The sequence below is a fragment of the Carassius gibelio genome, chromosome A6 (genome assembly GCF_023724105.1).
Source record: "Carassius gibelio isolate Cgi1373 ecotype wild population from Czech Republic chromosome A6, carGib1.2-hapl.c, whole genome shotgun sequence".
Classification (NCBI taxonomy): domain Eukaryota; kingdom Metazoa; phylum Chordata; class Actinopteri; order Cypriniformes; family Cyprinidae; genus Carassius; species Carassius gibelio.
In genome coordinates this window covers 23,380,792-23,399,215 of record NC_068376.1, presented here as the reverse complement: position 1 = coordinate 23,399,215, position 18,424 = coordinate 23,380,792, and the positions used below count along the sequence as shown (strand labels likewise).

At 38.2% G+C, this 18,424-nt stretch overlaps 5 protein-coding genes across 7 annotated transcripts; 2 read left to right on the top strand and 3 right to left on the bottom strand.

Moving 5' to 3' along the window:
- The first annotated feature begins 174 nt into the window (after positions 1-174).
- Positions 175-2,313, top strand: LOC128015782 (translocator protein-like). The gene is made up of 4 exons (XM_052599909.1): positions 175-342; positions 987-1,160; positions 1,313-1,451; positions 1,779-2,313. Exons 2-4 carry the CDS (start codon positions 988-990, stop codon positions 1,953-1,955), a joined length of 489 nt encoding a protein of 162 aa, XP_052455869.1. The 5' UTR covers positions 175-342; position 987; the 3' UTR covers positions 1,956-2,313.
- A 572-nt stretch (positions 2,314-2,885) lies between these two features.
- Positions 2,886-4,349, bottom strand: LOC128015783 (ubiquinol-cytochrome-c reductase complex assembly factor 2). Its single transcript, XM_052599910.1, has 4 exons — positions 4,168-4,349; positions 3,859-3,933; positions 3,439-3,508; positions 2,886-3,276 (listed from the first exon to the last, which is right to left on the bottom strand). The coding sequence occupies exons 1-4, from the start codon at positions 4,303-4,305 to the stop codon at positions 3,179-3,181; spliced, it is 381 nt and encodes a 126-aa protein (XP_052455870.1). The 5' UTR covers positions 4,306-4,349; the 3' UTR covers positions 2,886-3,178.
- Positions 4,350-4,507: 158 nt separating this feature from the next.
- On the top strand, positions 4,508-5,207 carry LOC128015785 (mitochondrial import receptor subunit TOM6 homolog). Its single transcript, XM_052599912.1, has 3 exons — positions 4,508-4,730; positions 4,860-4,984; positions 5,062-5,207. The coding sequence occupies exons 1-2, from the start codon at positions 4,636-4,638 to the stop codon at positions 4,954-4,956; spliced, it is 192 nt and encodes a 63-aa protein (XP_052455872.1). The 5' UTR covers positions 4,508-4,635; the 3' UTR covers positions 4,957-4,984; positions 5,062-5,207.
- Positions 5,202-8,818, bottom strand: si:ch73-15b2.5 (rho guanine nucleotide exchange factor 5). Of its 2 annotated transcripts, none has more exons than XM_052599886.1 (12): positions 8,477-8,818; positions 8,106-8,261; positions 7,911-7,984; positions 7,574-7,824; positions 7,302-7,462; positions 6,678-6,830; positions 6,454-6,583; positions 6,279-6,353; positions 6,049-6,141; positions 5,815-5,966; positions 5,550-5,711; positions 5,202-5,398 (listed from the first exon to the last, which is right to left on the bottom strand). In XM_052599886.1, the coding sequence occupies exons 1-12, from the start codon at positions 8,620-8,622 to the stop codon at positions 5,317-5,319; spliced, it is 1,635 nt and encodes a 544-aa protein (XP_052455846.1). In that variant the 5' UTR covers positions 8,623-8,818; the 3' UTR covers positions 5,202-5,316. The 2 variants fall into 2 exon arrangements, with proteins under 2 accessions (XP_052455846.1, XP_052455847.1); XM_052599887.1 differs by having other exon boundaries at positions 7,625-7,824; positions 8,477-8,716.
- A 558-nt stretch (positions 8,819-9,376) lies between these two features.
- On the bottom strand, positions 9,377-16,475 carry LOC128015766 (protein DDI1 homolog 2-like). Of its 2 annotated transcripts, XM_052599874.1 has the most exons (11): positions 16,318-16,475; positions 15,999-16,211; positions 15,010-15,136; positions 14,667-14,924; positions 14,457-14,583; positions 14,215-14,342; positions 13,827-13,955; positions 13,624-13,727; positions 13,018-13,210; positions 12,239-12,289; positions 11,916-12,013 (listed from the first exon to the last, which is right to left on the bottom strand). In XM_052599874.1, the coding sequence occupies exons 2-10, from the start codon at positions 16,134-16,136 to the stop codon at positions 12,279-12,281; spliced, it is 1,215 nt and encodes a 404-aa protein (XP_052455834.1). In that variant the 5' UTR covers positions 16,137-16,211; positions 16,318-16,475; the 3' UTR covers positions 11,916-12,013; positions 12,239-12,278. The 2 variants fall into 2 exon arrangements, with proteins under 2 accessions (XP_052455831.1, XP_052455834.1); XM_052599871.1 differs by lacking the exon at positions 12,239-12,289 and having other exon boundaries at positions 9,377-12,013.
- Positions 16,476-18,424: the final 1,949 nt, after the last annotated feature.

Sequence of the window (18,424 nt, the reverse complement as noted above, 5' to 3'; positions counted from 1 at the left end):
TCTTCGATTATACCAGCACTTTTTGCCCTTGTGATATTTGACACATTTTGGGAAAGCTAATTTTCAAAACCGGCATTTGTTCCAACGCAGCGCCGCGTTGATCTGCTTGAACACACTTTTCAAGCATTACTATGCTATATGATCGTTTCACAACACATTTCAGATGTTCACATGCCTCTCTCAAGTGGCCAGCGTTTCAGTAGTATTAAACGCGAGAGCAGCCTTCTTGCACGCCCACTGTCTGTTACACAAACTTGTATCATGATTTCAAGATCACTCCGGTCATAGAAGGCCATCGAGACGCCTCTCTTCTACAAACAGCGCTTCGACCAGTCGATTCAGGTAAAGTCAGCAGCGTTGTTATTTAATACAACAGGTATTTTGCTTTGCTATGTCTCTTATTAGTTCGTCGTATGAATTGTGAACTGAATTCCATAAGCAGTATCGCGCGTTAAATAATGTTCTGCTGATCTCGTGACTAACATTATGCAAACCCGTCATACTGTTTCACACTCTTTGCACAAAAAAGTCTATTTATATCTTCGTCTTTAAAAAACAATTATACGAGTCGACCAGTACATACGTGAAGTAGATCCCACAGTAGGACAAACTGAACTGGCAATGAACCAGATTTTTTTTTTTAGTATGTTACTTTTGTTCTGTTGTTCAGTAGTTTAACCATCAGCTATAGCATAAGTGTAGTCATATATGAATGTTTTACTTATTTACTTGTTTTTGTGCGGATATTTTTTGAGCTTTTTGGCAGTTGAATTAATTGTGAGAGAAGGGCTAATTATGTTGTCCTAATTATTTTACTGCAAACGAGCCCTAAAGCTCTCATGTCTCACATTCTGTGGAGATAAACTTTCAGACTTGGAAGAAGTTATAGAGACATAAGGGTGGAGAGCAATTACTCAAAAACAAATGTTACATAATGTACACAGTCAAATGTTAAGAAACCTTATTTTGCCACTTTGCCCTGAAAGGATGTGGATTCCTATGCTAAGTTTTACTGCTCTGCCACACGTTGGTGGAATATTTGGAGGTTTAATTACACGGAAAGAGGTGAAGACCTGGTACACCACGCTCAACAAACCTTCATGGAGACCACCTAATGCTGCCTTTCCAGTGGTGTGGACCACTCTCTACACTGGCATGGGGTTTGTTCAAACATTGGCCACTTATTATATCTGGCAGTTACGCATTTAGTAACTTTGAAGGAAGTTGTAGTTAAAAGTTAATGAGTAACTAAAGGTAATTCCAGATGGTGTAAATGATTTTCTGTATCTATCTCTCTCTTTTTTGTTTAAAGCTACGGTTCATACCTTGTGTGGAAAGAGCTTGGAGGCTTCACCCAGGATGCATTGGTACCACTGGGGCTCTATGGGATGCAGTTGGCGCTTAATTGGGCCTGGACCCCCATCTTCTTTGGCGCTCACAAAATTAAACTGGTTAGATATTATTCTGAGTTTCAAAAATCCTACTGATATTTTGGTTAAAATACAGAGAAACTGTGTCAAAGGTAAACCAGCACCAGTTTTTCTGCAGTTTTCCAAAGTCGTTGTGAGATAGTATCAGACTTGAAAAACTTATTTAATCAGTCTGTCATTCCAAACCTATATGCATTTCTTGCTTCTGCTGAACACACAATGTGGTATTTTGAAGAATGTTAGTAAACAAATGGTTCCCATTGACTTCTATTGTATTTTTTTGTCAGTGTTTATATAATATCTTGTATGATTAACTACAGCAATGTTCTATTCTTCTTTCATATCTAGGCAATGATAGAGATAGTGATGTTGACCGGCACAGTGGCAGCCACAATGGTGTCTTGGTATCCCATCAGCCGCACTGCAACACTTCTCATGGTACCATACTTGGCCTGGCTCTGCCTCGCTTCCAGCCTCAACTACTGCATTTTGAGGGACAATCCAGACCCCAAAAAAGATGACTAAAGAGGCAAATAAAAATAAACACTATTCTAACTAACACTGAATAGAGCACAAATGCAATCATGCTTTTTTTATTTTGCTTTTTGGTCATTTTGAAGTTACCTTTTTAATTCTGAAGAATTATATTTTTTTTTTTTACTTAACGTTTTGTAACATCAGAAATTGAACAATGTATCTTAATTATAAGAGAAGGTAAGGCAATAAAATAAAAATGTTCTAATGCATCCATGAATTATATAAACTTGTTCTATCAATTCACTCGAGTTCAGAATTTCACACTGATCACTTTATATGCTCTTTAAATATAAAAATGTTTTGCTTGGTTCTTGACAATTCTTTATGAATAAAAATGTTTTCATGACTCTTGGTTTTTTGGAAGGAAATTTAGTTAAAACATCACACTTTTTTTTCCCCAAACTATAAGATCTCGTCATAAACTTTGTGGCTGTGCAAGGGTGGTGGTTTGGCAAAGATTTTATCATTATCTTCTGTGAACATATTTTCTCATGGCACAGACCATATTATCAATATCTGCCAGAAAATTCCCCAGTGTGCATCAGCTTTATGTACTGCAGCTAAACTGCACTTTGTTATTCAGTCATAAACCTAAATTATACATAAAAATTCACAAACATCATAAATTATATAAATATAAAAAAAACCCCAGCATACTAACTGTCTTATATGGGGCATGCATTGAGCCAATAAAAAGTTTACATTAATTTATTAGGGATAAAAAATAAATTAAAAAAAACTGTATATCCCTCAATGAAAGCCTTTTTTGACCATTTTTAAATAATTCACAATCTAAAAAAATAAAATAAATGAAGGGCATAAACACGCATATAGAAGCAAAAACCATAAAGAGTGTACATAATTCAGCATGGCATTTATCCAGTGAAATCAAAATGAGAGATACTGGACTGTTACATGTGAAATACAAAAAAATATTTTTATTATGGATTCAAGAGGAAGAATATGCAATAAAACCAAAGATTAACATTGTATAACTATATATTTTTTCCAGAATTAAATCACATTTCTCCAACTTTAACAGCACTCCAAATAAAACCATCAGTTTTAAATCTTGGAAGTCTCTGTCCAACATAAAAGATCAACATGAAGAGAGCTGCAGCTGTGAGAATTGAAGATTTACATACACACCTTAATCCTTTTATTTGAAAAAGTGCAAAGGGGAATAAATAAGAGCTGTGCCAATATGAGGATTATTTTTCAGCTTTTTCAGGGGTTCCATCTTCAGGTTTGGAGGAGAAGCGCTCCATTAGTGTCTTCCACAATCCTTTTTTCTCCTCATCTGTGTTTCCTGCAAAACCAAGAAATAAGTAAAAATGCTGTTTCTTTTTACCTTCTATTGAGATTTATATATATTAAAAACAACGCATCACCGGTGAGCATGAGAATTAAATCAACCAATTAATGTAGTTACATTGAAATTTCCTAACAGCTGAGCTTAGGAAATCCTCACCTGTTGCCAAAAGTATTCGGCACTCCTCCACAGTTACACCTGTAAAACTTGTATCTTTTGCCCTCGGAAACTGAAAAACAAACATTATGATGCAGTCACGTTTAAAGATGGTAGGGCAAATTAAAACAACAATATAAGAAAAATAACTGTAAAACAAATGTTATGAAAGGTCTTTTGACGATAAATCCAGTATACGCACATACTGTAAGTGTCTTTATCTACTTCAAAGTCCCTAAAGAATAGACAAGATATGCATCTTTCAAAAGATACTAAAATATAATAATGCCGAAAGAACGTAAGTGTTGAAATAAATCTAAAAATAATAATTCCAATCAATGCAGATATGCCCGGTTTCTATCGTCCAAGTTCAGCAGCACGCTCACATGCAGGTTTCTGTTCTCCATAAAGGTTTAGACTCACCTTTTCTTTGTACACATTACTGTTGATGCGAGCCAGACTTTCATACATCTGATCACATTTCTCTGGATCTGAAATCTAAAGTGTAAACACAAGACAACATAGGCAATGCAAGATATTTGAACAGCTGCTTAAATCATTTTGGGAAAGGATATTTTAACATCACATTAACCATAACATTAGACACTTAAGAGGAAATAAAACTTCAGAATCAGAAAGAGCTTTATTGCCAAGTGTACTTGCACAAACAATACATTCTTCATACATGCATGATACTGCAAATAACGGTAAATCTTGAAATAATTACAATACCTGCGTATTTTCCCCTTCTCGGAAAGCACTAGCGACTCTTTGGCGTAAAAACGTTCCTAAATCTCGGCCTTTCTTGGATTCGTCCTTTGGCCATTCCTCGCACAGCTTCAGAAATCGACGGTATCTGGTGGCAGCCATGTTTAAAGTCTGTTTCAAGACTCAATGCATCTTCTTCTTCTTCTTTCGGGTTTAATGGCGGTTGGCAACTAATCTCAAAGGTGCATTACCGCCACCTAAGACTCAATGCATGCACGGTCCTGAAAATATGTAAGCCGTGAAAGGCCAAGTGGTACGGCGTTTCAAAATTGATTCCTGATAAAATGAAACAGCACGTGTCTCAATACGGTTTGTTCCAGTCGAGGATCCGTAGCGCGATATCGTGAACCTCGTTATTTAACGTAGAAATCTCAAGGTAAATGTCAAAGTGCCTCTGGCTTGCTCGGCATTACTAATATAAAGTCAAATAAAATGAGCGGAAAGGAAACAGAAGGGCCATCAGGTGGTCTCATGGGATGGATTAGCTCAGCTTGCCATTTCGCGGCGGACAGAAATGACTTCAGAAGGTTTGTTACCGTTTCAAACGAATTACTAGCAACTCATAACGTTACTCAAAATGACGTTCAGATGTAACGTACGTTATGGTTTTAAATATTTGCCACCACGTGACCATCTCCTTTGTTTTCATGTTATAGGAATCTCCTTGTGAACCTGGGTTTATTTGCAGCGGGTGTTTGGGTGGCAAGGAACCTTTCAGACTTTGACTTGATGTCTCCTCAGCCAGTCACGTGATGTTATTTCCCAAGAAATATTTTAACAGGTAAAAAAATCTTGAGCATTGTACACCCCTAAACATCTAAAACCGATCTGAGACTTTATTTTGTCTTTTCATCACAGGTGAAAATGGAAGGTCAGAGACCTTTTCTCCGATGGTCTTGAGGACCATTCAATTCTTGAAGGGAATAAGTCCCAGCAATTGGATGGTTACAAATGTAAAAACAATGTACATTATGCGTTTTGTTGAAATAAAGCTCATGTTTAAACAGTTGCGTACAGCCTTTTATTTAATATACATATCAATATTGAAACTTAAAATAAATTAAAAGGTCCAGTAAAATTAGCATTTTAGAGCACTTCATGGTGTCCTTTTCCTTAAGAACAAACTGCTGCGTTTCCACGTTCTCTGCCTCCTATTTTGAAGAGAAAAGCTTTCATCCAGGTCTCTTTTTCTAACCTGAGGACACAATGATTCCCCATTTTAGAAGTTACCTTAAATAAGGATTTTTTTTATTTTAAATAAGGATGAATACACTTCCACTGTGCAATAGATTGTATTGCCAAGACAAGGCAAAAAAAAAAAAAAAAAAAGTTAAGCTGAAAGTTACCTCGTTGATGCAGCCAGTATCAGGCCTCTGGAAGATTGGTTGTAGTTCTTGATCAGATGGAGCAGGAAGGATTCAGGAGGAAATCCCAAACTTGTTTCGAGCTCCTTTACACATACTTTATCAGGAAATGGTGCATGGTCCTGCACAACAAACCGGTTTCCGCTGAGTGGAGTATAAAAAAAAAATAAAGATAGTCCATTACCAAACCTAGGTAATTCTTAAATTAAAGGGTCCATAAAAATGGAGATCTTCTAGCATATCATACCTTTTAACAGAGAGGAGCAAGAGATCATTGAAAAGGTGTATGTACACATCTCTGCGAGACACTGTAGAGCCTCTTTGACTGCCGCCAATCATTAGATGCTTGAAAGTTCCCTCTTTAATTAAATGACGCCCTCTGGTGATTAATGGAATGGACTAATTGAGAACAGGAAGAGAGTGGTTTTAAATATGGCAGCAGAAAACACAAAAAGGGAATTACAGGAATAAGATTTTATACCTTAACATTTCCAAAGTCCATTAACTTGTCCAAACAAACAAGCAACTCCGTCCTCTTCATTTGTTCGACATTCCGGTCACACTCTTCCACTATCTAGACATTTATATGCATTTGGAAAGTAACATGATTTATACATAATATTTATCAGCAAGTAATAAATGAGTATCCAATTCTGATATTATAATAGAAGGCATTTATTATTTTGAAAGCAAAAGCATGATACAGCCTACCTTACGTACAGCTCCAATGGCTTCCATCAGATTAGGGACATTAGAACAAACACGTTCAGCTCGTTTGAGGATGTTCTGAACAAAACAAAATGTTCACATTCACTAAAATGATGGCAAAAGGGATTTTCTCTGAAGAGTCTGCACATCTCTCTGGCTTGTGTAAATGAAAGCCGACCTCAAGTAAGAGCGTCATCCTTGTGATCCTCTGGAAGGGAAGAATCAGAAAAGACTTCAGGGTCTGTCTCTGGCATTGTGGATCTCCCTCTAGTTTCTTCAGGATCAGTGCAAATTTCTTATTTTCCTGCCTGGTGGGGGGGGGGGAGAGCAGGATGGGAATCAGAATGCTAGCATGCCATTTAATTATGTTCAATAGGGAAGATGCATGAAAACAGAACCTACGTCAGTTGAGCGACAAGAGCCTCCTGGTACATCATGTTGGTAATATATGGCACGTAGACTTTTTGGAAACGTTGCTGGTGATTCAAAACAATATCACCAGCCCGGGACATTACCACATACTGCCTAAGATGGGACTCCATGTCCTGCAGAAATCTGAATTAACAAAAAAAAAAAAAAAAAAAGTGGTCAGCAAGACTGCATTAGTTAAAAAAATAAATAAAATAAAAAGTAATATTGAAATACAAGTTAAAAATAACGGATTCCAGTTTAAAATGAAATTTATTCTAGTGATGGCAAAGCTTAAAAACTTCAGCAGTGGTTATAGCGGTCTTCAGAATCTCATTCTAGTAATGATTACTTGTGTTCAAGAAACACTTATCAAGGTTAAACATTTTGAAAACCATGATGCATTTTTTCAGGCTTCTTTGAGCATTTATTTGAAATAGAAATCTTTTGTAAAGTTACAAAATGTCTACAGTCAGTTTATCGGTTTAGTAAATGCTTGCTGAAACTTAACCAAGCATAACTTTCGAATTCATGTATACAATTCTACATGCTCACTTCTATGTTGTATAAAATAAGATCTAGAAGTTAATAACAGCATATTCAAGTATCCATCCTTACCGTTCACTGACTCTGCAGACATCCTTTAGGTTGGAGAACAGAACATGGTGCTGCACACGGGGCAGGATCCCTTTGAGTTCTGCGGAGCACTGAAACACATTCAGTGCTACGATCAGACTCTTCTGATACGAGGCCTCGGACACAATCAGCTCAAACATGGCCTTGACCGAAAGCACAAAAACAAGGGATAAGTATTGTGGAAAAACAGTAGATGGACCAGTGTCATAATTTGCATGCAAGATTTGTTGGTGTTCTGCAATACACACACGCACCTCCTGAAGCTGGATCTCATGCATACTGAGAGAGTTCAGATGAGGCTTTACTTGCGGTAGCTCCTGCCATAGAGTGTATGACTTGGCCTGTAGTCCTGGAGGGCTCAACACAGAGGATGGGCTTGACGCAGGGGGAGTTTTCAGACCAGAAATCCGTATAGAGGACACAAATTCTGACAACCCAGTGTCCTGTACTCGGTGTAAATCCTTCTTCATAGAACTCATCCAAAACTCCTGATATAAGGGGACCGCTAGGAAATCAAAATTGAGACTTCAGATATCAGGCTTTTATGATACGCATTTTTTTACGTTTGGTAAGACTCATCTGTAAACTTACAATGATTGATGTACTCGGATTCAAACTGGGCAACGTATGTTTCTTGCGGAGAACTGACTTCCATTGCATCTTCCCTAAAACAAGGGAAATGGTTGAAAAGAAACTGCTTCATTTTCTGTGCAGAGGCTGATGAACATGAATAAATAGTCAACACTGGGTGCCTTGAAATGTCTTTTTGTGAATCATAAACATTACCTTTTCACCTCACTCTGCTCACAGTACATGTCAGAAGATTTCAGACTGGAGCTCTCCCGAGTGAAGAGGGATGGCACAGGCAGAGAAAAGCCCATTAAGTTCCATAATTGCAAGCTTGCAACTGATTGAAGAGCTTTAGTCAACCCTTCAGATGTGCTAACAAAAAGAGAAATCAAGATGAATTCCAACACACCATTTAAACCCTTTTTTAAAAGATGCACTACAAGTCTTGGTCCTTATTGTGTGATAGGCGGTTAAAAAGGAAGCAAAACAACAGGATAGGAACACTTGTGATACAGGACCAAAGTTAGAGCATAGGAATAACGAACAAATGTAATGTAATGTAGTATTCATTTCGTTTTATAACATACCAGTTAAGTCCACCAGACGCTTCACAGTCCTCTACATTTGTTTTAGAGGGGTGTTCATCCAGCCCGGGGCGATCAGTATCACCAAATAATGCTTCTGTGAGATCTCTATCGGACCAGATCCCCTCATCCTCCACGACACGAGCCATAAGAAAGCGGTGAACCTCCTCGTGGCTTACTAACTTTCAAGAGTTTTAATGTTCAATACTGAATCTAAATTTTTTTTTAAATGAATTATTGCAGTCAACATACTGCTTTTACACAGCAAGTCACCAGTCTAATTGATTCAGAAGAGCGTTCTCACCTGTCCAATTTCGCCCAACCAATTTTACTGCAATTGATTGGGCGTTGCTTTGACGATGAAAATCCCTTTATTATTGGCTGAACCTAATGTCTGTGTCTTATCACGTGTAACATTTTTTTATTTGAAGAATGATTTCAGATAATAAAAATCGTCATCACATTGCACACTGTTTAAATGATTTTTGTAAGATGTAAATGAAACAAAGTGTATTTAAATACGTTTTACAAAATACAACTTCACGCCCTCGAAATTTCAGTTTTAATTCGTTAGGTTAGTTGCAGTTTATATGTATTAATAAGAACAAACGAAGAATTGCATATAAATAAAACTTAATTGTTTCATAATTAAAATATGTATTAATATATGTATTTGGTTTTCAGTGTGAAATGCACCATATTATTATGAAAGATGAATGACATTGTTAATTTTAAGTAATTTAACTAGAGTAAATAGGCATTTTAGCACAAGATTTTCAAAACTGACAAATCTGTCCAGTTTATCAAATAATACAAATTAAAACATAGAAGGCATTGTGCTTATGCACTTGTCACATTTTTGCAGTCTACTATATACAATACAAAAACAACAACATCTGCACATTTGAAATATAAGAATCTCTTTTTTCCTTTTATTTGGTTTTAAACTGTATACAAGATTGAACTGATTTATATGATTCAGAGGTTACAAAATAAGAATGACAAAAGATCACAGACAGCTGGAAAGGGAACATCAGGACTTTACATCAAAATCAAGTGTTTAGACGAGGGACAACAAATACGAGAATAAAACAACTTAGTGGTAGATGGCCAAAAAAAAAAAAAAAACTTCCTGTAGATTACTTTGTCAGCACCAGCTTTTTCCTGTCCATTTTAATTTAAATCAAAAACACAATGTAAAACACTACATTCACACCCACAACATCATGAATCTGATCAAAAGAGATACTACTCACAATAAAAGTATGTTATAACTTCCCCTTTAGACTTGTTTTATATCATTACCAAGAGGCTTACAATATTATTCAAGGATGGGCTATGAACGCATAGGAAATGATAAGTCTATTCTTTAATAATTTCCTAAGGCAACCTATTGAAAACATGTCAAGTTATACAGGATTGGCAACTATCAAATAAAATAATAAAGAGAAAATGACCTCAGCTTGAACATTATTGCCAATTCAAATAGGAAAGGGGACTCTGAAATGGGTGCTTTACCAGTTTACTTTCTGCTCCTATAACCACATTTCTACAAAATAAATTTAGTTTGATGCTTCAGAGGTTTCTATTTAAGATCAATATACATCAGGCATGTAAATCAGTTTTGAGATGTAAAACCATGCAGTTGTTTGAAGATTGGAAACAGGTACTGAGCCCCACCACCTGTAATTATTCAAAATCCTGTAAATTGTTTGACAGTTTATCAATCTTTTTCAAACCAAACCATAAAATCAACACTCTATTACGAACTATTGAGGCAACATCCAAAACTTAAAAAAAAAAATGTCCGCACAGACATCATCATTCTGTTGAAAGGGAAATATGGCCAGCTTCTCACAAATCTATTTTTTAAACATTTTGTATGTTGGCAAAGAAGAAGAGCCAGAAGAAGATCAACTACAAAACCACAAGGACTGCTAAAGGAAAGCCACATGATAAAAAAGGCTCGTATGTTAACTGTTGCCACAACTAAGAGTTGATTCTATGAGGGCACAGTGATCTTTCTTGCAAGCAGCACCAATAAGGCAAGCTCCACGCTGCCTTGAGCCTGTTCCAATGCCTCAGCAGCCTCAAGGGCTGAAAACCCTGATGCCTGGATCCTCTGAATGTGCCCTAGTGGAAACTGTCCCATTGAGAGTTGTGGTGCAGGTTGGATGGAGTCTCCAAGGAAAAGAGGATCCGTCTTAGTGGTTTGAGTTTGAGGAGATGCAACAGGCTCTAGGCTGGAGTTGGCTGATGAGCCAGCTGCTACAGAAAGCGGGTGCTGCTGAAACAGATCAGCAGAGATGTCAATGCCTGAGGTGTTTTTGTCCACAATGTCTTGCCCTTGCTGACCCTCTGGGAGCTCAAGATCTCCCTGGGAAAAAGTCACTGTCCCAGAACCTTCTTCAACAACAAAGGTCTGATTTTCTTCAGTCACATTAGGGCACTCCGTCATTTGTTCCACAATGGGATTTACCGGTCTAGAAGGTTGGTTCTCTGTGTGCCCTGGATTGCTTGGTGTTGGTGCATCTGGAATGTCCCTCACTGAAGTCAAGTCAGCTTTAGCATCACTTTCTTCCATGTCATTAAATGTGGCAGTATTTGAGGATGAGTCAACAGTTGGGTTCAGAGTGACATGGTTTGTTGCAGCAGGATCCTGGTCCACCTCAACAACATCTTGTCTTGGTGTAGTATCATTAGTATTAGATAGAGGAATCCTTCCAGAAACTGTTGGACAACTGTTAGACATCAGAAGTTTATGGAGCTCCTTAAGGGCTTGAGCCAAGGAAGGGGTGTTCTCTGTCTCTTGCTGTTCTCTTTCACAGGGTATTACACTCACAGAGTCTGAATGGACAGAAGAAATGGCTGGTTCAGCATGACAGGGTTCAATGTTTAAATCTGAAACAGGCATGAGTTGTGGTTGAGCCCCTGAAACATCCTCCATCATACTACCTTGGTCTCTCTGGGACTTATCAGAAAAGTCATGGCCAGGTTCTGGTTTTGCATTGGAAGAAACGTCCATGTCCACTTCCTGATCCAGCGTGAGAGTCTGAGACTGTGGGTTAAAAAGAATAGAGGGTGATTCTGCTGCTGCAGTCCCAGAGGAAGTGATATTCTTCCCCAAATCCACATCTATCGGACTCCCGGAATCTCCTGAAACAATGTTGCCTGTCACTTCATTGTCCTCGGGCACAGTACTAGAGAGTGGTCCCTGAGAGGGAAGAGCGCTTGGGATAGGAGCATCTGCTTGCAAGCAAGCCGATGACGGATCTGCCAGTCCTTGGGACTGCGATCTGAAGGTGTCATCAGAGGGATCTGGAGAGGGTTCACCCACTTTCAAGGGTTGAAGTAGAGAGGATTCAATCGCTGCGGGAATTTCAGCTGGGGACACTCCTTGGTTTATAGAGACTGGGGCAGACTTGGAATGGTCTTGGGTGAGACTGTGGGGTTGACTTAAGTTGTTGTGGGTTGGTTGAGGTTGGCTGTGGGGTTTAAATGGCAGGGATTGTGGTGAGGTAGTTTTTCCATCTTCGATATCTATAAGAGAAACAGTAACTGATGAAGTTGAGAGTCTACACTGAAATAAGTTAAACCATGCAAATTCAGCAAACACTTCAAACCATGCAAAATAGTTAACATCATGTGCAGGATATTACTCACAAAATGGAAGCCATTCCTGTTCATACCAATGTATATGTCCAATTTTTACTGGGTAAAATACTTTATTAGGCTAATGAAAAATACCCACTGTCAACATAATACCTGGTAAGTAGAGCCCTCTCCTGTGCCTGTCCATATGACATCAGTTTTGTCCTGCTCATAGTTAGGGCACACAAACGCCACACATTTCATGCAATAAGAGGCAAAAAATTAGCAAAAACACATCCAGAAAAAAGAGAAAAGAGGCATGCACCTAAAATCACATTAGATACACAAGGTGATGTTTAACCTAAATAAGTTTTTGGTGAACATGTTAAAACTGAAGAATATATTCTGAAGAGCCAATGTCCTACTAACGTTTTAACCCATGCTTCCTCAGATAGTTTCATTAGTGTTACTTTGTCAGGCATGTACAAGTATACACTACTGTTTAAAAGATTGGAGTCAGTAAGATTTTTAAAATGTGTAATTTTTTTAAAAGCAGTCTCTTATGCTCGTTAAGGCTGCATTTATATAATCATAAATGCAGTAAAAACAAATATTACAAATGTCTTTACTCTCACTTTTGATTAATGCAGCATTGCTGAATAAAAACTATTAATGTCTTTCAAATAATCTTACTGGCCCCAAACTTTTTAATGGAAGTCTTTTTCATTTATACATTGTCCACCACCTTGTGAACTAGATGAGTTGTTCTGCACTGCAACCAGGATAAACAAACTACATAAAACTGTTAAAAACATTATTTTTATAAGGTAAGCCTCATAATTCTACAACAAACCACTAATGAGTATTCATTCCTTGTGTTAAATTTTAGCTCTAGCCTTTATTCCAGCCCTATTAGACATGCCATCTCTTGGCCAACATATCATGCATCTCACCGCTGTCCTGCACAGATCTTTGTAACGCCTCTGCAAGTTCTCGATCAGCGATCTCCTCAGGCCGGGTATCCTCTCGTCCCTCTGGCCCATATGCCAGCCGGGCGCACTCAGGCAGCTCTGCCTCAGGTAGAAAACGTGTCTCTGTTCCCGTTGTCCCAATAAGGAGGACATTTTTCTTTAGGTCTATGGAGCACTGAATGAAAGCAATTGGAGTTAAGAACAACAGTCAGTAGGAGATAGCAAACCTTGCATGCTCAGATTTCAAGTAATGAATGAAAAACAATGAAAACTTCTACTAGTAATCTCTAAAACTTTTGTTCAATAAAATACAATTGACATAATATTACATAAAGCTAATAAACTATTTAGGTGATATTTGTAAGATTAAAGGAGATATAAAATATTTTTCTGAGCACACACACTGACAATAACATGCAGACAAAGTAATCTCACATGCTAATGTATATGTGTCTAGGGAATATAGAAAAAGTCTGCATCCTCAACTTTGTTTTATTCGATTAAAGCAACATTAATGGCCAGGCAAACAGATTCCATTACGGAAAATAGATTATTTGACTGGCTATGAACCAAAGTTTACAAGCAGACCTGGTGTCTCTTCAGCATGTCAAGGCCGAGCAGCATATCCATGGGCTGATCTTCCAAAATGGAGAAAGAGCAAGGCAGGAAATCTCCTTCTATCTGCACCTGGGCTGGATGTAAAATATATATTTAGTATAATAAGATTGGAAATTATTTTTGGGATGAAATGGATACTGAATATTAAAAGGAGCAGGACTCAAATGCCATACCCAAATGGACTCGGCCTATAATTTTCTGGGTGCCAACACCTTTGGCAATGCCTGCCCAGCGTCTGTCCACTAGACGCATGATATTACATCGCTCTGCACATGCTTGGCTCATAATTGTCATCTGAGCTCCTAAAGAAGGATAACCAGAAGGATAAAAAAAAAATAGTACATAACATGGACAAAAATTTATTAAAAGTAGTGTCAAATAGCGTACGATTAAAATAAATCACCTTGATGCTGTATATTTACCCAAAATATTTAGCATTTGGTTATTAAGGCATAATGTTCAACGTGACATTACGCCGAGCAATATATAACAAAGCACTCAACAACATAATTTCCAGAAGACTTAATAAAAATGAATTAAAAAAAAAACATGATTTTCTACCCGAGTCAACAAAGGCCTTTACTGGGTGTCCATTGACGATGCAGTTGATGTAGAGCATGACCACCTGGCCAAAACTCTCAGGTGCTTCTTCCATAGCAATGGTCATATTCTCCTCAATGTTGTGCTGTCTGAAAATTAAATTACATAAAGTCACGGATTCAGTGCTTTTCTTTTGTTTTTACAATCCCTGTGCCACAGACAATGTTTTTGCTGTGCAAATAATCTCACCCTTTATTTTTTACCTGATTTCTTCCTCAATTTTGGCCTGAGCTTCCAAGTCAAAAGGATCTGCAGTCAGCAGTTTGATTCTCTCCTGCTCTCTTCGGGCTCGGTCCTGCTGCTGCTCCAACAGCACCTTGGTGAAGCGCTCTGACAAAGGAATCAAAATGATTCTTTCACCAAACAGTCAATCTTCTATATAAATGCATTTAAGCACCGTCATCTTAATTTACCAAGGTCTCCACTCAGTAGAGCTTCAGCAAGGGGAGGGTTTCTCTCCTTAAGCAATGACAGCTCATGTGGATTTGCCAGCAACATGTCACGTAGCAAGGCGGGGTTGTCCAATCCCTGAGGAGAAAGGGCTGAGCCTGGTGTGGTGGCAGGAGGCGGCTGTGACTGGGTGGCACTGGGACGCTGGGCTTGGTGCTGTCTGTTTTGGCCCGAGGAGGTCCCAGGGACCGCAATGGAACTGAAATCGATGCGAGGCAGACCTACGATATTAAGATTTGTTATGATTAATGCCATGATAAGCTCATGTTAATCCATTTTAAAATAGATCAAGATATGCTGGTTTACCAGGAACTGTGGGTTGTGGCCCTAGTAACCTAACAGCTTGTCGTAACACTACCACATCTCCATCCTTCAGCCCATAGTTCCCCAGGGCTCGGGTGGGATCTTTTAAAGGCTGCTCTGCATATGAGATCTGTACAGAAAAGGTTGCATTATTTTGTTCAATATGTGAAAATACAACATATCCTCTTTTTCTCAAAACACCTAAGAAATTTTAAGCATTTTAGGTCTAAAATATACAACAAACGCTTCAAAGCTTTTCTGTTAATAAATTACGGGTTACAGTTTCAATTCATGCACCATTAAATGGGCATACATAAAGAAAGTTTCACTTTCGGATTTTAATAACCTCAATACGCCCATATCAAATAAAGACTCAAATAAAGCCCATTTCCACCACATTAGAATAAAAAAATATATGCTTTAGTAAATCATAATTATGAGAATAAAAAAATCATAATAACTACATTTAAAGTCAAAGTTGAAATTATGAGATAATAAATCATTACTACTACACAAAAAGTTTAAATCTTTACATAGAAAGAAATAATTATGGCAAAAAACAAGTAAATAAAGGCATATTACAGGTCGTAATGAAATTTTCATCTCATATTTTGGCTTAATATAACCATTTTGACGTATTATCTCATAATCACGACAATATATGTCATGATTTTGATTTACCAAAGCATGATTTTTGTTTTTGTTACGAGGTGGAAATGGGCTTCCATGTTTAACTGAACAATTCCGTGTATTACAGTTTCCTGACATGATTCATATTTAGCAAACAAACTAGGTTTAATTGAAATTAGCATGGCAAACGCAGATATGGCCGGTTAATCTTTCAAGATCTGGGGTTTTCCAGAAGTGTTGACATAGGCACCGTGTGCTATTAATAGAATGGACCTGCTGGCTTGTTTGGCACCAATTTGTTTAGTCAGGTCGCTTAGCATAGAGGCTAAATAACTGTTGCAACACTTTTGAAAAATGTTTACCTGAATTTCCCTGGCTGGTATTCCTGATTCTAGTTCGCAAAGCGCCACAAAATCCCTGAGTTCAAGCTCCGGGGACACTTCCAAGGCGAAAGTAGTTTCCGAGCGGTCTCTCGGTGCACAAAACACTGTGAGCAGCATTGTGCTCGGGGTCGCTCGAACCCGGTTACCGCTAACTTACTCGCTGTCAGAAATTGCCGTTACTCCGGAGTTTTTCTGTAGGAAATGAGCACAGGACCGTCCCGTTAAAACGCTGCGTAATATTTGGTTATGAAAAGCTTAAATGCATGGAGAAACAACTCAACAAGCAAACACAATTCACCAAAAAAGAATTCGTCCACTTCCTTTCCACTGCTGTTCAGATACTGCCGCAAACCGAGTACGTGTGTCGTAGCATACTGAGACAGGAAGTCAGAAACAACCAAGGGGCAAGGAACTCGATCGGAAGTTGAAGTCGGGTGGGGGCTGCCATCTTTTAGCAGAACTTCACTTGCGTTAGCATTCCCATTGACTCCCATTCATTTTGGCGTCACTTTGACAGCGAATAACTTTACATTTGAGGCGTTTAAAGACTCTGTTTGTCCATTATTTATTTCTAAAGATACACGACAATGTATAATGGGCTCCAATACCTTCTATGTTACATTATGGCCCCGTATAAACAGTTTTTGTAAAAAAATAGGCTAACGATTGCGTCATAACCACTCGGCTCTCTGTCGCATTACCGTACAGACAGGAGGAGAAGCTCGCAGGCAATTAACTTAATATGGCGTACTGGCGTTACGTTTTAAAATACTATACAAAATAATTAATCAGAATACTTACTCCTGCTCACTCACAACAAAGAACTCCCCGCTCGAGCTCGCCGTCTCTGCAAGATTAACGATGACAGTTTTCACGCACAGCTACTAGAAGATTTACATCTGGCAGACAGGTTGCTGATGTCGTCAAGCCTCGTTTGAGTCTGCGCGTCAGAAACGGAAGTGCTAAAAAACGCTAAAACCGGGCTTCATTTGTCTCAATTGAGTTCCAATGGGGTCGCTGTGTCCATTTCTTTTACTGTCTATGGAAACAACACACAACGTCAAAACAGTAATGCATCAGAGAATATGGCGAGAAGTTTCACTCTCACTACACTTCCGACTTCTGAACTGGTTGCAGTTCCACTCTGATTCCATATGAGGGCGCACAAAGGACGAGTGCATAATGAATGGAGATCAATGACGGTATACCCCTCAAAATCAACTTTTCTCAAAATATGATTTTTTGTCTAGTAATTTGAATGTTGTATTCGAAAGGAGATGCAAAGAAAGTACACATTGCTGGGTGATAGATTTTTTAGAATCACTTATTTGCTTTAAAAAGTCTTTTAAAATGTCAATGACGTCATACACATTCACATTAATTAGCAGAATGCTAGCGTGTTATGGGCAACAACAACTCAACCTGTAAGAAATCGAAAGGACATAAGTACTCGTTCATTCAACTTTCGACCTATAACACATGTTGAACTTGCAAAACCTACAATGAGATCTGAGATTTCTCATCGGCAATCGGGTGAAAGGGACAAATTTAGCCGTCTAGCCCCATAGACTCCCATTCATTTTGCACTCATGGCGATCGCCCCCAGTGGATATCTGGTGGTACTGCAACCAAAATTCGGTACAATAGGACTTAATAGGGAGTGGGAAGGCTCTCCGTAGACAGGCTCTGAATGTATTTTGAACAATGAAATAAAAAAAGTTAATCATCCAGTATTTAATTAAAAGTTAACATATTAATATCAGAAATTTGGATTGGATTGAGTGTATGTCTTTTTTTGTCCTTTGTTTGTTTGAAATCCTATCATTTTCTGTTTAATTCTACAGGTTCTTCTAAAAAAAATTAGCATATTGTGATAAAGTTCATTATTTTCCATAATGTAATGATAAAAATTAAACTTTCATATATTTTAGATTCATTGCACACCAACCGAAATATTTCAGGTCTTTTATTGTTTTAATACTGATGATTTTGGCATACATCTCATGAAAACCCTAAATTCCTATCTCAAAAAATTAGCATATTTCATCCGACCAATAAAAGAAAAGTGTTTTTAATACAAAAAAAGTCAACCTTCAAATAATTATGTTCAGTTATGCACTCAATACTTGGTCGGGAATCCTTTTGCAGAAATGACTGCTTCAATGCAGTGTGGCATGGAGGCAATCAGCCTGTGGCACTGGATGGAGGCCCAGGATGCTTCGATGCTTCGATAGCAGCCTTAAGCTCATCCAGAGTGTTGGGTCTTGCGTCTTGCAACTTTCTCTTCACAATATCCCACAGATTCTCTATGGGGTTCAGGTCAGGAGAGTTGGCAGGCCAATTGAGCACAGTAATACCATAGTCAGTAAACCATTTACCAGTGGTTTCGGCACTGTGAGCAGGTG

What these genes read in the sequence shown, in the direction of transcription:
- LOC128015782 (XM_052599909.1), top strand. Translation starts at nt 988, where the DNA reads ATGTGGATTCCTATGCTAAGTTTTACTGCTCTGCCACACGTTGGTGGA. An exon ending in ACTCTCTACACTGGCATGGG is followed by an intron (nt 1,161 to 1,312) that starts GTTTGTTCAAAC and finishes TTTTGTTTAAAG; the next exon opens with CTACGGTTCATACCTTGTGT. An exon ending in GCGCTCACAAAATTAAACTG is followed by an intron (nt 1,452 to 1,778) that starts GTTAGATATTAT and finishes TTTCATATCTAG; the next exon opens with GCAATGATAGAGATAGTGAT.
- LOC128015783 (XM_052599910.1), bottom strand. Translation starts at nt 4,305, where the DNA reads ATGGCTGCCACCAGATACCGTCGATTTCTGAAGCTGTGCGAGGAATGG. An exon ending in GAGAAGGGGAAAATACGCAG is followed by an intron (nt 3,934 to 4,167) that starts GTATTGTAATTA and finishes TTTACACTTTAG; the next exon opens with ATTTCAGATCCAGAGAAATG. An exon ending in GTAATGTGTACAAAGAAAAG is followed by an intron (nt 3,509 to 3,858) that starts GTGAGTCTAAAC and finishes TTTGTTTTTCAG; the next exon opens with TTTCCGAGGGCAAAAGATAC.
- LOC128015785 (XM_052599912.1), top strand. Translation starts at nt 4,636, where the DNA reads ATGAGCGGAAAGGAAACAGAAGGGCCATCAGGTGGTCTCATGGGATGG. An exon ending in GACAGAAATGACTTCAGAAG is followed by an intron (nt 4,731 to 4,859) that starts GTTTGTTACCGT and finishes TTCATGTTATAG; the next exon opens with GAATCTCCTTGTGAACCTGG.
- si:ch73-15b2.5 (XM_052599886.1), bottom strand. Translation starts at nt 8,622, where the DNA reads ATGGCTCGTGTCGTGGAGGATGAGGGGATCTGGTCCGATAGAGATCTC. An exon ending in GAGCAGAGTGAGGTGAAAAG is followed by an intron (nt 7,985 to 8,105) that starts GTAATGTTTATG and finishes CCCTTGTTTTAG; the next exon opens with GGAAGATGCAATGGAAGTCA. An exon ending in TGGACTTTGGAAATGTTAAG is followed by an intron (nt 5,967 to 6,048) that starts GTATAAAATCTT and finishes GTTCTCAATTAG; the next exon opens with TCCATTCCATTAATCACCAG.
- LOC128015766 (XM_052599871.1), bottom strand. Translation starts at nt 16,136, where the DNA reads ATGCTGCTCACAGTGTTTTGTGCACCGAGAGACCGCTCGGAAACTACT. An exon ending in GCCACAACCCACAGTTCCTG is followed by an intron (nt 14,925 to 15,009) that starts GTAAACCAGCAT and finishes TTAATATCGTAG; the next exon opens with GTCTGCCTCGCATCGATTTC. An exon ending in TCTACTGAGTGGAGACCTTG is followed by an intron (nt 14,584 to 14,666) that starts GTAAATTAAGAT and finishes TTCCTTTGTCAG; the next exon opens with AGCGCTTCACCAAGGTGCTG.